Genomic DNA, 14,932 nt, shown 5'->3' on the forward strand with positions numbered 1-14,932 from the left:
CGTGTGGTGGAAAAGCCGAGGAACCCCAGGGTTTGCTGGCCAGCCAGGAGATACTGATCCTGGGAGAAAGCAAGCCTTTTAGCCTCTGAAACTGGGAACCAATAAATTTCTGTCATTAAGCCAACCCATTATAAGGTCTTTGTTTTAGCAGCTGGAGAACTAAAGCAGAGGTCCTACGTCGCCTGGCCCCACCCGCCTCTCCTACCTTCTCTGCTTTACCTCCATTCCTGGACTTCTTTCTGTTTCTTAAACACCCTGAGTTCATTCCACCTCAGGGCCTTTGCACCTGCCGTCCCTACTGCCTGGTACTCTCTCCGCTCAGCTCTTCAAATGGCTGGTTCTTCCTTAGCCACCAGGTCTCCTCTCAAACATCAGTTCCCCAAGGAGAATTAGTTATGGTTCTAGCAAGCCTCAGTTGGCACACTAAAACTAGGAAATTAGAGGAAGGGCCTTTTACAAAGGCATGGAGAACCACAAAGGGTAGCAACAGAGAGGCTGTTCTCCCTTAGGGCAGGGGGTGCTCCAGAACCCAGAAGGAGAGCTCTATGGAAAGTTTCCCTGAGAGGAGCTGTGGCCTTCCGTCCAGTGACCCAGACAGCAGAAGGCAGCTCAGCGAGGAGGGAGGCAAGAGAGAAAGATACCCTGGCATCACTCTCCCCCTCCATACGTTCTCCAGCTCTTGCTCCCTATTGGCTAAACCCCTCTGAAGCCAGGGGACAGGAAGCCTGTTGATGTAAACCAGTGATTGGCAAACTTTTTCTGTAAAGGGTCAGATAGTAAATATTTCCAACTTTACAGGCCATACCATCCCAGTCACAACTACTCAACTCGGCCATTATAGCAAGAGAAAAGCCATAGGCAATACATAATGAATGAGTGTGGCTCTGTTCCAATAAAAATTTATTTACAAAAGCAGACAGCAGGCTGTAGTTTGCTGGCTCTTGATGTAAGACATTGAAGATAGTTTTCCAGGACACGGGACAGAGTGGAGAAAGGCGTAGTGGAGCTGTCCTGGCCACCCCATCTAAAGTACCCACCTCCCCCTAGTCACTATCATACTATCTTGTTTTAATTCCTCTGTCACAATTGTAAGTATCGTATTTATATGTCCATAAGAGAAGAGATCCCAGCTGTCTTTTTCGCCACTATTCCCCTGCAGACAGAACAGTGCCTGACATATGGTAGCCCCTCAAATAAATATTTTCTGAATGAATAATAAGACTTAACTAATAAGGTCTGATACAGGTTGACAAAAATCCGGAATATCTGGTCTCCTTAACTGTGGGGCAAAAAATGATACCCTCTGTTCTGGTTTGCTAATGCTGCCATTATGCAAAATACTCAGCACTCCCTCTTAGCCCACACTTTTAAGTGCAATTCTTGTCAATTCCATTTCAGTCTCCCTAATACCCTCTCTGGACCAAGACTGCTCATCCATCACCTCCAGTGCCTCCAGTATGAATTACCCTGCATTGAAATTCCTCCTTCAATTGTCAGTCTTTCCATCAAGTCCAGCTCCTTTAGAAATTGTTCCATTGTTCCATTCCCAGTGAGCCAGGCAGGGAAAACCTGCTTTGAATTGGTCCCCGTCTCATCCAATGAGGCCAGAGCACTTTCCTGGGCAGGGTGTGAGGGGAGAAAGAAAGGGAGTAGGGTTTGTGGGCATCTCCAAATTCCCCGCTTCCTTCTTTTTATCATAAAACATGACAGATGTCCATACATAGCCAACAAAAGGAAAACAGTTAAGGTTGTCATAAAATTTAATTCAAGTCATCAGAAATGATTAAGCAGATTTATGCCTCAAAGGACATCATCAAAAAAATGAAACAACAACCTACAGAAAGGGAGAAAACAGTTGCAAATCATATAGCTGATAAGGGATTAATGTCCAACATGTATGAAGAACTCCTACAACTCAACCGAAAGAGAACCCAATTAAAAAATATGGGCAAAGGGCTTGAACAGACATTTCTCCGAAGTAGATATACAAATGGCCAACAAGTACAGAAAAAGATGCTCAGCATCATTAGCCATTAGGGAAATGCAAATCAAAACCACCGTAAGGTACCAGCTCATACCCACTAGGATAGCTACTGTTTCTAAAATGGGGGGGGGGGGTGTTGGCAAGGATGCAGAGAAATAGGGAAAGCACATACATTGTTGGTAGGCATGTAAAATGATGCAGCTACTGTGGAAAACAGCTTGACGCTTCCTCAAAAAGTTAAACAGAATTACCATGTGACTTGGCAATCCCACTTCTCAGTATATACCCAAAAGAATTGAAAGCAGGGACTCAAACAAATATGTGTACACCAATGTTAACAGTAGCATTATTCATAATAGCCTAAAGGTGGAAGCAACCCAAATGTTCATCAGCAGATGAATAGATAAGCAAAATGTGGTATATCCATGCAATGGAATATTATTCAGCCATAAAAAAGGAAAGAAGTCCTACCACATGGATGAACCCCGAAGCCATGTTGTGTGAAATAAGCCAGACAAAAAAAGACAAATATTGTATTGTGTCACTTATATGAAATTCCTAGAATAATCAAATTTATAGAGACCGAAAGTAAATTACAGGTCACCAGAGATGGAGGTGGGGAGGTATGGGGATTTGAAGAACTACGCTTGATGGGTTCAGAGTTCATTTTGGGGGTGATGGAAAAGTTTTGGTCGTGGAAGTAGTGGGGATGGTAGCATAATATTATGAATATAATTGATACCACTGATGTGTACACATGAAAATGGGTAACCTGGGAGATTTATATTGAACATGTTACCAATAAAAATATTCTAAAAAAAAAAGAACCAATTAAGTGAAGGATCACAGTGTGAGAAAGGGTTTAGTACAGCACATTAAGTTAAAAAATCCAGACACAAAACTTGCACACACTTTCAATGTAAGTGTGTGAAAATTGAATCTAGATAGACTCAAGGACTAGGAGGAAATATGGAAAATGTCAATGGCTGGTATGTTGGGGTGTGGGCGATTGCTTTCTGACGTCCATGCTCACTGTTAATAATATTTATGAATCATTATGGGGTCCCTGCCTACCTCATCTATGAGCTGCCGAGTTTCATCCAAGATAGTATTTTATATCATTCAGCTAGCCAGAAGAGTGAAAGTTTGCAAGCTGTTTGTATTCCCTGGCACCCTGGAGGAGGAACGGGGAAAGGATTGCATTTTAAGCCTGAGAGTGTTTGTGTTTTATGGTCCTCTGTCCTGAAGTGGTTTCATAAAAGGTGTAGTTTAAGAAATTAACACTTTGGAATGTGTTTGCCCCACATCCTCCTCCTCCTCCATTTTTGCTTTTTTTCCCCTTGTTAAGAGGATCAAAGATGTTGGAAATTGGAAAGGTAAATGGCTTTCTAATAATATTAGCCAAAAAGACACTGTTCTTTTGTAACAAACCCCTGAGACCTCAGACCACAGCAGTTACTTTATGACTACTAAAGCTGATACTTGAGACTAATGGTGAATTTGGCAGCAAATACTTCGATCTCTTACCATTTCCTAAAGATCTGGAATCTTTCTCTTGCATTTTCAAAGGTCAGCAGAATTCTCTCTCTCTCTCTCTCTCTCTCCCCTCCCTCCCTCCCTCCCTCCTTTTATTTTGGAATACTAGACATAGCTAAAATCGAAAAGCATAGGTTTCCAGAACACACGCATAAATTCCATAACACCCCAACACATATTGTAGATTTATGGGTCCATTTGGCTTTGGGAAGCGATTCTTTGAATCCATCTCATTTTCAGCCACTCTGTAGTCCATTGAATCTGTGATTATTTCTTTGGCCTAAATTTTAATTTTACCTTTGGTACATATCTTATAATACAACCTCTCAAGCAGCCAATCAGAATTTTCTCCATCCTTTCAGAGACTACCATCCTCGCTATAAAACCACCAGTCATGAAGAAATGGGTGGTGGAATACAGGTGCTGTCTCTTCTTGTTTATGCTTCTTGTCATTTTCCAACTTTTCTAGAATGAACATACATTACTTTTACATTCGTAAAGAATTTCTTTAAATGGTTAAAAAAGTGAGTTGCAACATTGGGATCCAGAAAGCTAAAGTAAATCTTTCCCCTGTCCTAGACTAGCTGTTAGGGAGTCACTTTCTCCTCTGCCTCATTTTAAAGAAGGAAGGTATTTCCACACTATTAAGCAGTCAGCCAGTAGGGTCCATCCAAGAGCAATAAAACTGACCCCTCAAGAGAAAATTAGTGAAGCTCAGGAAATTAGAGCTGGAAACCCCAACTGAGTGATCTAATGCATCCCTCAAGAGTCAACACCATATACATTACACTTTCTGGTGTGGGCACTCTCTTTTCAATTTAATTGTAAATGTTTCAAGTGACGCAATTTCTCTGCTGCATTTTAGACCAGTCAACAAGCTATTAATCCATCTTCACTGAGAATATAATAACTCCAGCAAACTTCAGAGATGTCTATCTTAGTCTGTTGCCTGGACCTGTTGGCTGACCAAGTAGCTTAGACTGTATCTTAGATCTGGTTCAAATCCTGGCATCTCCACTTACTTATGACATCTTATACAAATCCATTTTTCTATCTGATCCTAGATATCATTTTTAAAAAAGAAAACTCTTCATCTACCTCACAAGAGTTGCTTTAGAGAACAAACAATATGATGCACGTAAAGATTGCATTGATTGCATGCAGGAAGTGCTCAGTAAATGTTTGGTGATTCTGGAATGTTGGACCAGAGTTTAACTGGCAAAGGAAATGGGCTCTCCTGAGTCAACCACCCCTTCTTTTGTGTTTCCATGGAGGACACAAGTGGACTGGAGTGGACAGTAGAATTTATGGCCTTGAAACAGCAAAATTCCTTTTGGTACCCAAGTATTGGACTTAGTCACTAAATTAACCAGCCACAGCACCCATTGAGCCTTTCCACTGTCAGTAAGCACCAGAATTGGAACACTGGCTATGGAAATAGGAAAAAAGAAGATGAAGTCGAGAGTAATGTTTGAGTTTCATCAATAGGTTGTGATGACTAGCTCATGTAGAAGCTAAAGAAAAGAGAACAATAATATCCTCAAGTTCCTAATGTGGATGGCTACATCAACAGCTGGTTTGTTCATTGAACTCGTATTTATGGAGCCCCTACCAAGCGTCAGACACTGTTCTTGGCATAGGGGATACCAACAGTGAACCAAACAGAAAAACATCTCTGCCCTTGTGGAGCTTACCTTCTGGTAGGAGAGGCAGACAATAAATAAGGAAACAAAGAAATGAGAGAATTTCTGATGATGATAACCATGATGAAGGACATAAACATGCTAATGGGGTACAAAATAACAGAATGGAAGGCTACTTTGGATATGATGGTCAGGGAAGGTCTCTCTCAGAAGGTAACATGTGAGATGAGTGAGTCCTGAAAGATGAGAATAAGCCAAGAAGTGAGGTAAATTAAATCCCAGTAAGAAGGAACAGCAGATATAGAGACCTTGGAGTTGCAAAAGACAAGGTGTGTTTGAGAAAGAAGAGAAAATGGCTGATGTGGCTAGAGCATGGCGAGAGAGAAAATTGGAAGGAAATGAGGTTGGAGAGGTGGGCTGAGCTCAATAGCTAAGGGGCAAACCTTGAGAAGCAAGTTCTTGGGGAAGACAATAAGGTCACCTTTGACCTGTTGAGTTTGAGACACCTGGGGGTGACTACATCCTAAGAACTAAAGGCAATGTTGGGATTTGAGGAATTGTTCAGTTAACATCAGAATCACCAAGGAGTGTTCTAAAAATACAGAATTCTCAGGCACCAAAAATGTGGATTTCTGGAGTACCACCCTGGGACATTCTAATTCAGTAGGTCTTGATGAGGACCTGGAAATTATTTTTTGCGATACTCAAAGGTAGTTCTGATTCATTCATTCAAGAAATATTTCTCGCATTCCTACCACGCTCCAGGAAATTCTAAGCACTGGAGATAAACTTTGAACAAGTTAGAGAGCTTATAGACTGAAGAAAAAACAGACAGTGAGAGCAAGTAAACAAATAAATTACAATTGTGATACATGCCACAAAGGAAAAAAAAATCTGGTAAAATATAAAGTAATCATAGGAAGCTTTGTTGGATAAATCTAGAGAGAAGGCCTCTCTTTGAGGAAATGACATTTGAGCTGACAGCTGAGGAGCAGGAAGGAGCACATGGCAGTCTGGGGAAACAGCATTCCAGGCAGAGGACACAGCCAAGTCAAAGGCTTAGTTGAAAAGCCAGTAGATGAATCCAATCTTTTGGTTTATTCCCAGTTGATGGGGAACCAACCAAGATGAGGAAGGAGCATTGTGGAGTTGATCCTATTTCACCTTTATGTGTTCACCAAGCAAGCTGTACTAAGCACCTACCTTGGGCCAGGCACTGTGCCAGGTGCTGACACAAAGACGAGGAGGACAGTCCACTTTCTCGGCCAGTAGACAGTCAGATGAGGGAGCCAGGTAAATATGGCTCCATGAGATAAGTGAGAACATCCCAGACAATCAGTTCAAGTTCTGGGAAAGCCAAACATGATTAATACTTTTGAGTACGATGATGTGAGCAATTGTTTTTGAGACTGCATGATAAATCATTTTCATGTCTTTGCAACCCTACCAGCTCAGAATATCTGGATTTTTGATGAAATATATGCAACAATGGATATCAGTTTTGAGATACTCTTTAATCAACTATATTTGGGGGGTTAGTTTATTGAGCACTTAGGTTCACCTGGCTTGGCACGCAATCTCAGGTAGTCCTAACAACATCACTGTGAAGCAGTGACTATTATGATTCCCTTTTTACAGATGAAGAAACTAGGGCTCAGTGAGGTGAATGGGGCTTCCATGAAGTCACTCAACTAAGACATGGCAGTTTCCCAGCTCTGTCTGGGTTCAGGGCCTCAGTTCTGGTCCATACCTCCGCTCAAGACTTTCTTAGGTACTGACGTGATTATTATCCTCAATCCATTTCCCAAACTGGATCCCTCTCTCTCTCCTTCCCATCCCAGTTATCCATTTGGTTGTCTACACCAGCCAGGCATACCTGTGTCTCTTGCTAGGGATCCCGTAGATGGAGAAATGGAGAAGAAAAGAATTCCTTGTTTCCCCAGCTGGGGAGAAGTGGAGGGCCCCAGGGCAGGCCCTGACTGTGAGGTGCCCACCGTGCCCCTGTGCCAGGGTACAGGGCACTCCAGGTTCCAGAAGCCCCAGTGCAGCGTGGGAAGGATGTGCCCACAGCTGAGCACCTTGCTCCCTGCCCGCCTTTGGGGGAAGCGAGTTTACAGGGCCTGGAAGTTCCAGGGGTGAGTAGAAGAGGGGTCTGAGGCAGGAGAGGCAAATTAAATGCTTCAGGTAGAATGTTGAAGTCAAGAGGAAGTGGCAGAAACTGTAGCGACCTAAATAGAATGGGTCTCTAAATGTATTCAAATTCAAAAGATTATTAAAAAAAAAAAAAAAGTGCTGATCATCTTCAGAGCGCGGGCTGGCCAGTTGGCAACTTAAAAGGGCCTTGGCTCCCCCTTTCCTTAGCCTCCTTTTATTTCGGCTTTCTGAGCTCGCGTCTGGTGCGTCTGGTCTCTGAGGGTGTCCGTCAGGGAGTGCGATGTCTTCGTCTGTCCTTCCCATCCGTTTCTCAGGCTGCTAGTTCCCTCTCTCCTCCCCGCCTCTCCTCACTCTCTCCCTCCTCCCTCTTGGTGGGGAGGCTCTTGGCCAGGGTCCCTGAGCCCGGGCGGGTGCAGGCGGAGGAGGACGCACGCGGGATGAGGTCACGTCTCCCCTGGGCCCCGCGCCGCCGGCTTTTCAGAGCCTCGCCACGAGCCGGCGGCCAGAGCCCGGGACGGCGCCGACCGTGCGCTCCTCCGCCCGCCTCGCCCATGTCTCAGTCCCCCCCCACCTCGGACTTCAAGAGGGCTTTGGACAGCAGTCCCGAAGCCAACACCGAGGATGACAAGACCGAGGAGGACCTGCCCAAGCTCAAAAACTACCTGTGGCTCAGCATCGTCTCGTGTTTTTGCCCGGCGTACCCCATCAACATCGTGGCTTTCGTCTTCTCCATCATGGTGAGTGGGGCTAGGGCGGAAGCAGCCTGGGAAGGGGGACACCCCCCCCCCCGCCCCAGCTCCCCCAGCGGCCTTGCGCAACCTCCTGGGGGACAGCGCGCTCCCTAAGTTTCCCTCCCGCTCTGCGCCGCGCGTCCCGGTTCTTTTGTCCCTCTTAGCCTCCTCTGCCCCGCCTCTGCGCCTCCATCAGGCTCTTGGAGCTCTCCCTGTGGTGCTCAGAGCCGTTTTCCCACTTCTTTCCAGCCCTTATGGTGCATTGTCTAACTCGCGAAAGTTTTTCCCTGAACTTTGCTGCTTTTCTCCTTGCATCCTCCAGCATTCCTAGGCACTTGGGGGAGTCTTCTCAAAACGCTTTTCCAAAGCTCCCAGAGTGCGCGCACCCTACAGCGCAACAGGGAGCCCCATTCTCTGGGCACTCAGCGCTCAACTTGCTCTTCTTGCCGCGCCCGCTGCTTCCTTCCCTCTAGCGCCCAGGACTCGAGCATACAGTTCTTTCTCTTTTTGCTGCGCCTCAGGTCCCGCTGCGGCCATTCTCCGAGGATCCCCAGGCGATCCCCGGCACCCTCTTGACCTCTGGTCCCGCGCTTTGGCGCGCCCTCTCCAGGAGGCAAACAGTTCTTTGGCCCCTCTTTCCAGTGCGCACGAGGCTGGTTCACAGCCTCTCTCTCTCTCTCCAAACCTTACGTGGGCTCACCCCGCGCTCCTCTCACCATCAAAGTGCGCGCTCCCTTCTGTCGCTCTCTTTTATTCTTTCTACCCCAGCATATCGTAGTTCCTCCCTCCATTTGTTGCGCAGGGACCCTATCCCCGCCTCCCTTGGTATCCCCCAAGAGCTCCCAGGCACCCCTCCATTGCTGTCTCACGCGCCTGGGCGCTCCCATGAATGCATTAGCGACTGCACGCTCTGTAAGCCGCTGCGCTCCTGGCTTGGCGAACTGCGCGCGTCTTCTACAAGCCCCCGGTGCTTCTTCTAGCCCTCCCTTCCGGAGCCCGACCCTGCGGCCCTCTTTGGCCCACGTAGGAGCCCTGGGGTGAACCCCAACCTGGAGCGCCCGCGAGATCTTCGCCTTATTGACTGGAGCAGCTGGCCCGGAAGTGGTGGCGGGGTGAGACTCGGGCCGGGACTGTCCCGGGACAACCCTTGTGGTGCGTTCGTCCCCGACCGGCCCGCGAGCCTGCTGCTCGGCCACAGACAGGGAGAGTCTGGATATAGCTTACTGAAGATCGCGAGGTTCCCCCTGCCGCCGAGTTTGCCCTCACTTGCCCATGTGTGGCACCACGTTCGTTTCTTGCATACACACAAAGACCCGTGTGCGCCCTCAGCAGGCCCTTTCCCACCCTGGTTTGTTGAGTGCATCTGAACCAACGCTTGACAAAGTTTGAACGCGCTACCGCGCTGAAGTGTCAACAGCCTGGGTTCAAATCCCACTCCCCCCATCAACTAGCAGCATCTCTCTGAACCCCAGTTCCTTTGTCTGCAAAATGGTAATAATCATAGCCGTGTATCTTGGAGTCATTATGAGCACTAATGAGCTAATAATTGTAAAGCACCGGCTTAGAAAATAGTACCCGACACGGTATTATTATTGGATCTTTACTCACTTCCACCCCTACTTCATGATCACTGTTTAAAAATTGACACCCCCCACCCAAGCCCCATCCCCATTCCCTTCTGTGTTTGGTCTACAGCGCCTCTCTCCATCTTCTAGACTGTCTATTGTACTTATTAATATGCTAATTGTCTCTGTCTCCTCATTAGAATATAAGCACTGTGAGGGCAGGGCTATTTGTCCCTGTTGTCTGCGTGTATCCTCCAGCACCTAGAGCAGAACCTGGCACTTGGTAGATGCTCAATAAATATCAGGAAATGAATGAATGGTGTTAATGAATGGTGATGACTGCTTAGAAAGCCAGGGCATCAGGTTCCTTAGGACCAACCAGCCAGTTTCCTCCCTTCCTTCCTCTCCCCAGATCTCCGGCCTGGTTTTTTTTTTGGTGGAGAAGCTAGGGAGCCTGAGGCAGCCAAATTCTCCAGGCAGCAGCAGACTCTGGCTGGTATCGGTGCCCACATTCCATCAGGGTTCATTAATGAAGCAGCCACTCCCCCCCAACCCAATCCCTGCACACACACACACACACGCACACACATACACACACACACCAGCACCATTTAGGAAAATGCCTACAAAGTCTGGAACAAGCCAACACTCCAGCTGGTGGTGACAGGTTGGATAGAAATCAGGTCACTCTGTGTGTCCTGGGGAGTGAGGTTTGAACATGCTTTGAATAGAAACCTCTTTTTCTGACCCTGTCATCCTCAGTCCCCCCAACCCAAGCCTTTTTCAATAGTTTTATAGCCAGAGAGACCTTTGTGCTGTCAGAACAACAATGACAGAGTGAGAAAGTTGACTATGGGCAAGTTACATATCCTTTTCAAAGGTCTGGTTCTTTCATCTATAAAATGGGAACATGAAAAAATGTTTTGAGGTGTGCCAAACTCTCATAAGGATGAAATAAAAAGGAGGTTTGTTAAGCCCCCGATATTGTGCTAGGTGAGTGGAATAATTGTCAGACAGATGGACAGATTTGGAGCCTAAAGACATCATTTGGCACATTTGAAAACATATGTCACATTTGAAAACGAACAGGACTTCAAATAAGTAAAACCAAATTCGAACGAGTCCATCCTATCCCCCCCCTCCACCACCACCACCACCACACACACTCCCTCTAAAGTACTGGAAGTGTTTTCCATTGAAAAAGTACAGATCTGGGCTTGACAAGTTTGGCCATAGAGACCCCAAAGTCCAAAGAACAAAGAATGAGAGGAAGGGAGAGCAGGAGGAAGCCGCCGACAAACTCCTGCCAAGTATGTTCTTTCCTGGCTATTTTTTCCAGGTAGATTCAGTCCTGGCTATTTCGGATCTCACTTATCTGTAATAGGTGATGAGTTTAGGGACAACAATTAATTAGGGGTTCTTAACTGGGGGTGGCGCCATCCCCAAGGAGGCCTTTGGAAATGTGGGGGAGCGTCTGTGGTAGTCTCAAAGATTGGGGTGCTACTCACATTTTGCGAGAACAGCCAAGAGTTGTAGTGTCCTGCAATGCTATGGACTGTCAACCCCAATGAAAAATTTGCCCCACTGCAAATGCCAGTAGCATCCCAGTTAAGAAATGCTGTGAGGACATACAAATTGATATAAACATGTGGAATGTGCGGGAAACATTGACAAGTCTCAAAATAACTGGTTTTCAGAACTGTGAAAGGAGCCAGCAATCTCAAAACAATCAACACATTTATTTATTTAGCCAAATTCTGAGAAGTCTTCTGTGAAATTACAAAGGCAGAGTAGGGGCTGGAGAAGAATAAAACTACTGTGAAAAGAGTGCACGTTGGAGAAGAGTGGTCTTCGGATCGTGGGTGCCTTTGTTCTTTCCACCACTCTCTGCTGAGCCAGGGCAGTCCTAGGGCCTGTTGGAAGTACATCACAGACCCGTTGGATAACACATTTTGTATTGGAACATCAGTGTGTCAGGCATCACCAGTGGTGGGGTCATGGAAATACTCGTTTTCTACGTATCAGAAGTGTATCTGTTGAAAGTACATTTAACCTGTACTCAGTTCCAGGGACACGTATCCCAAGATTTTCCCCCCAGACAGGGCCACTGCTGGCCCTTACGGCACCTTTTGTGAACTGGAAACTGGTACCCTCCCTCCACGTAGACACAGGTCTACACCGGGTCACACAGCTTAGTAAGTGGAATACAGGCCTCTTTGCACCCCAGCCATCCCAGACTCTCTTTTTGTTCACTCTGAAAAGAACCCCATAATTTACTAATAAGGCTCTTGACCCAGGAGAAAGGATGTGTATTCATTCAACAAATATTTAATTGAGCAACTATCATGTGCTAGACACTGTGCCAGACCATGTTGAGAAGAAAACAAGACAGGCAAGGCTTCTGCCTTCTAGGCTCTAGAGGAAGAGAAGTTCCAGGCAAGTTTCAGGAGTGTTGACAAATTTAGGGTGAGTCTGTTGGTTTTTAGCTAGAATTTGCTCCCTGATTCTGGAGGCTGTGACTTGCTGGTGCCTGGAGTTGAGTCCAGGCTGCATCTTCATTCTTGCTACTCTATGATACCAACATTTGGATAGTTAAACCAATTGTGTCATTCTGTATGTGGTTACTAACTAGCTTTGATTGAGTCTAAACTAGACCTTTGATTGGGTCTTCTTTAATCAGAACCTCTTCTCCCTCACGCCTACAGACCCTGTCTAGAGACCAACCTCTGAGGTTTGAATACTTTTCTGCTATTTACTAGGCATGTGGCTTCATGCAATTATCTCAACCCATCAGCAGCTTGGCTTTTTTTTTTTTTTTTTTTCATCTGTGAAATGGGAGTTGTGATAGTACCTACCCAAGAGTTGTTTGGAGATGAAGAGATAAATGTTATAAGTTCTCAGCTGCCTGCCAAGAACACAGAACTCAGGTATTGATGGTGGTGGTGGTGGTGGTGATAAGATGTATATATTTTAAGGATACAAGTCATCACCTTTTGCAATAGCAGTTTTCTGCTTTTATTGAGACTAGCAAATTTGATAAAAATAAAAGCAATAACCAGTAAACATGTCACTGGAATAGATAAATGTATAGCATAAAGGTAAATATCAATGCTAAACTGAAACACATGCAAAAAATAAACAAGGAGGACATCTAGTTAAGCATGGAGTATTGGACACATCTATTTTTCTCCACTCCCTTCCAAGTCGCCTTAAAACAATAGCTAGTTAATTTAAAATGGTATAAACACCCAAGAATAAATTAGGAGAGCAGGAGAAGAGATGTGAGGGATCATAAAATCTTAGAAGATGGAAAATGGATGGTGGAGCTTTGACTAACTTTTCAGAGTAGATAGTACTGAAATCTAAATCCTGCAGGGGGTGGGGAGCCGACAAGAAGAAAGTCCATTTGCTCTGCAAAACTCTAGAAAGGCTCAGAAATTGGAGGCACCAACTGGAGGTATCACCTTTGAAGGTAGGAATGGAGGGTAGGGCTAATGAGAGAAGGAAACTTGGAAAATCTGTTAAGGAAGTCGTTAGACTACCACAGATTATCTCCCACCCCATGCAACCAGAACCTACTCCCCCACAAATTCTGGCAGAAGATGGAGGGTTTGTTCTCTGGTGAGATTAAACAGAAAGGCCTTATTCACCAGGCACAGCAGAGAGTAGGGTTGAGGTGCCATAGTGAAGAGGGGATGGAAAATGGAAAGTCTGGATATTGAACGATGAAGTCCTCTCCTCCTTGCCCCACTGTCCGCCTTACCTTGGCATCCAGGCGGGAGAGTGGAGAATTTCTCTCCAAGGATGTGGCCAGCCCAGGAGGAAAAGCCTACAGACACAAACATTTGGGAATCCTCCAAAGAAATGATTGACCCATAAACTTCTCCTGCAGGATGTCCACCCATTGACACATCCCATTGTCCATCACACACAAAGCTTTCAAGTGATTTTTCAGTGTCTCACTTTTAAATATGAAGAGGCAGCCAAAGATCATCAGACATTTGAGAAAAGCCTGTGAAATGAGACAAAAAACAAACCACAGAAGAAAGTGTAGGGAGATAAATAACACAAGAAGTAGAAGTAAACTTCAAAAATAGGTGAAAAATATCCAAGAAAATGTCAGAAAATTTGAGAATCATTCCAGAAAATCTAACATCCAACCAATAAGAATTCCAGAAAAAGAACAAAGAAAATGGAAGGGAGGAAATTAGCGAAGAAGTAATACAAGAAAAATTCCCAGAACTGAATTCATGAGTTTCCAGATTAAAACAGTCCCCCAATATTCAATAAATGAATAAAATGACAGCTACACCAAGGCACACCATTATGCAATTTCAGAAATTTAAGGATAAAATTTCTCTCCACTCTTTTGAGCTTCCAAAGACAAGGCCCATGTCACAGATAGGGTCAGAATGGCCTCAGAATTCTCATCAGCAGTGCTGAAAGCTAAACAAAGTGAAGGAATGATTTCAAGATCTTGAAGGAAAAGGATTTCCAATCTCAATTCTAGACCCAGCCAAACTCTCATTCAAGGGAGAAAGAAGAATAAAGACATTTTCAGAAATTCAAGATCTCAAAAAACTTTACCTGCCATATACCTTTTCTCAGGAAGCTATGGGAGGATATGCTCCCCCCAAACAAGGGAGTAAATCAAGAAAGAGAAAAACACAGAATCCAGAAAAAGGGATCCTCCTCCAAATAAGGCAACCAGGCTCTTAACTCACAGAAGATGCAGGGGTAACGGATAATGGGTCCGAAGCACCTGCCAAACTGGGCATCCTTTCAGCCTGACCCAGGCTCCACCAGGGAGCAGCTCATCCATCAAAACTGTGTTTCAAATGGATTTCAATCAAGTTTAGGGGGGGAGGTTTTTGGTTTGGTTTGGTTTGGTTTTTGTGGCCAGGGTAGAACTTGGCAGCTGACCCAGAGGGCTTGCCACCGCCCACAAGCTGGAGCTCTGAATGCTTTTGGATCTCTCCATGTGGCTTCTCTCAACCCTCTCTGGCTCTGTCCACATGTTTCTCATGTTTGTGAGCTGAGAAATGAGGTATTGATATTACATACCCCTTTGACTGATTTCTCATAAATTTCTGCCCTTGCAGCTCTGATAAAGACCTTGCCTGAAGTATGTCATTGTTGAAGACTCTGTTATAGATACCTACAGATTTTATAGCTATGCATGTCGCCCAAGCAGCCCCCACATTGTCAGCTACTTTCTTAAGTTGCAACACATGCTGGGGTGGGTAGTCATTGACATTTGTTAATTGGGAATCTAGGTCTTGGAGATACCGACTACATCTATTTTAAGGTGTTAATCTG

General features: G+C 45.3%; 1 protein-coding gene across 1 annotated transcript in view; it reads left to right on the top strand.

Moving 5' to 3' along the window:
* The first annotated feature begins 7,822 nt into the window (after positions 1-7,822).
* TMEM233 (transmembrane protein 233) overlaps positions 7,823-14,932 on the top strand; it is a 36,018-nt gene continuing 28,908 nt past the window's right edge. Inside the window, exon 1 of the mRNA XM_037817372.1 lies at positions 7,823-8,054. Coding sequence (XP_037673300.1) covers positions 7,869-8,054 — 186 coding nt within the window. The 5' untranslated portion in view covers positions 7,823-7,868. The remainder of the gene's footprint in view (positions 8,055-14,932) is intronic.

This window comes from Choloepus didactylus, chromosome 23, assembly GCF_015220235.1.
Source record: "Choloepus didactylus isolate mChoDid1 chromosome 23, mChoDid1.pri, whole genome shotgun sequence".
NCBI lineage: Eukaryota > Metazoa > Chordata > Mammalia > Pilosa > Megalonychidae > Choloepus > Choloepus didactylus.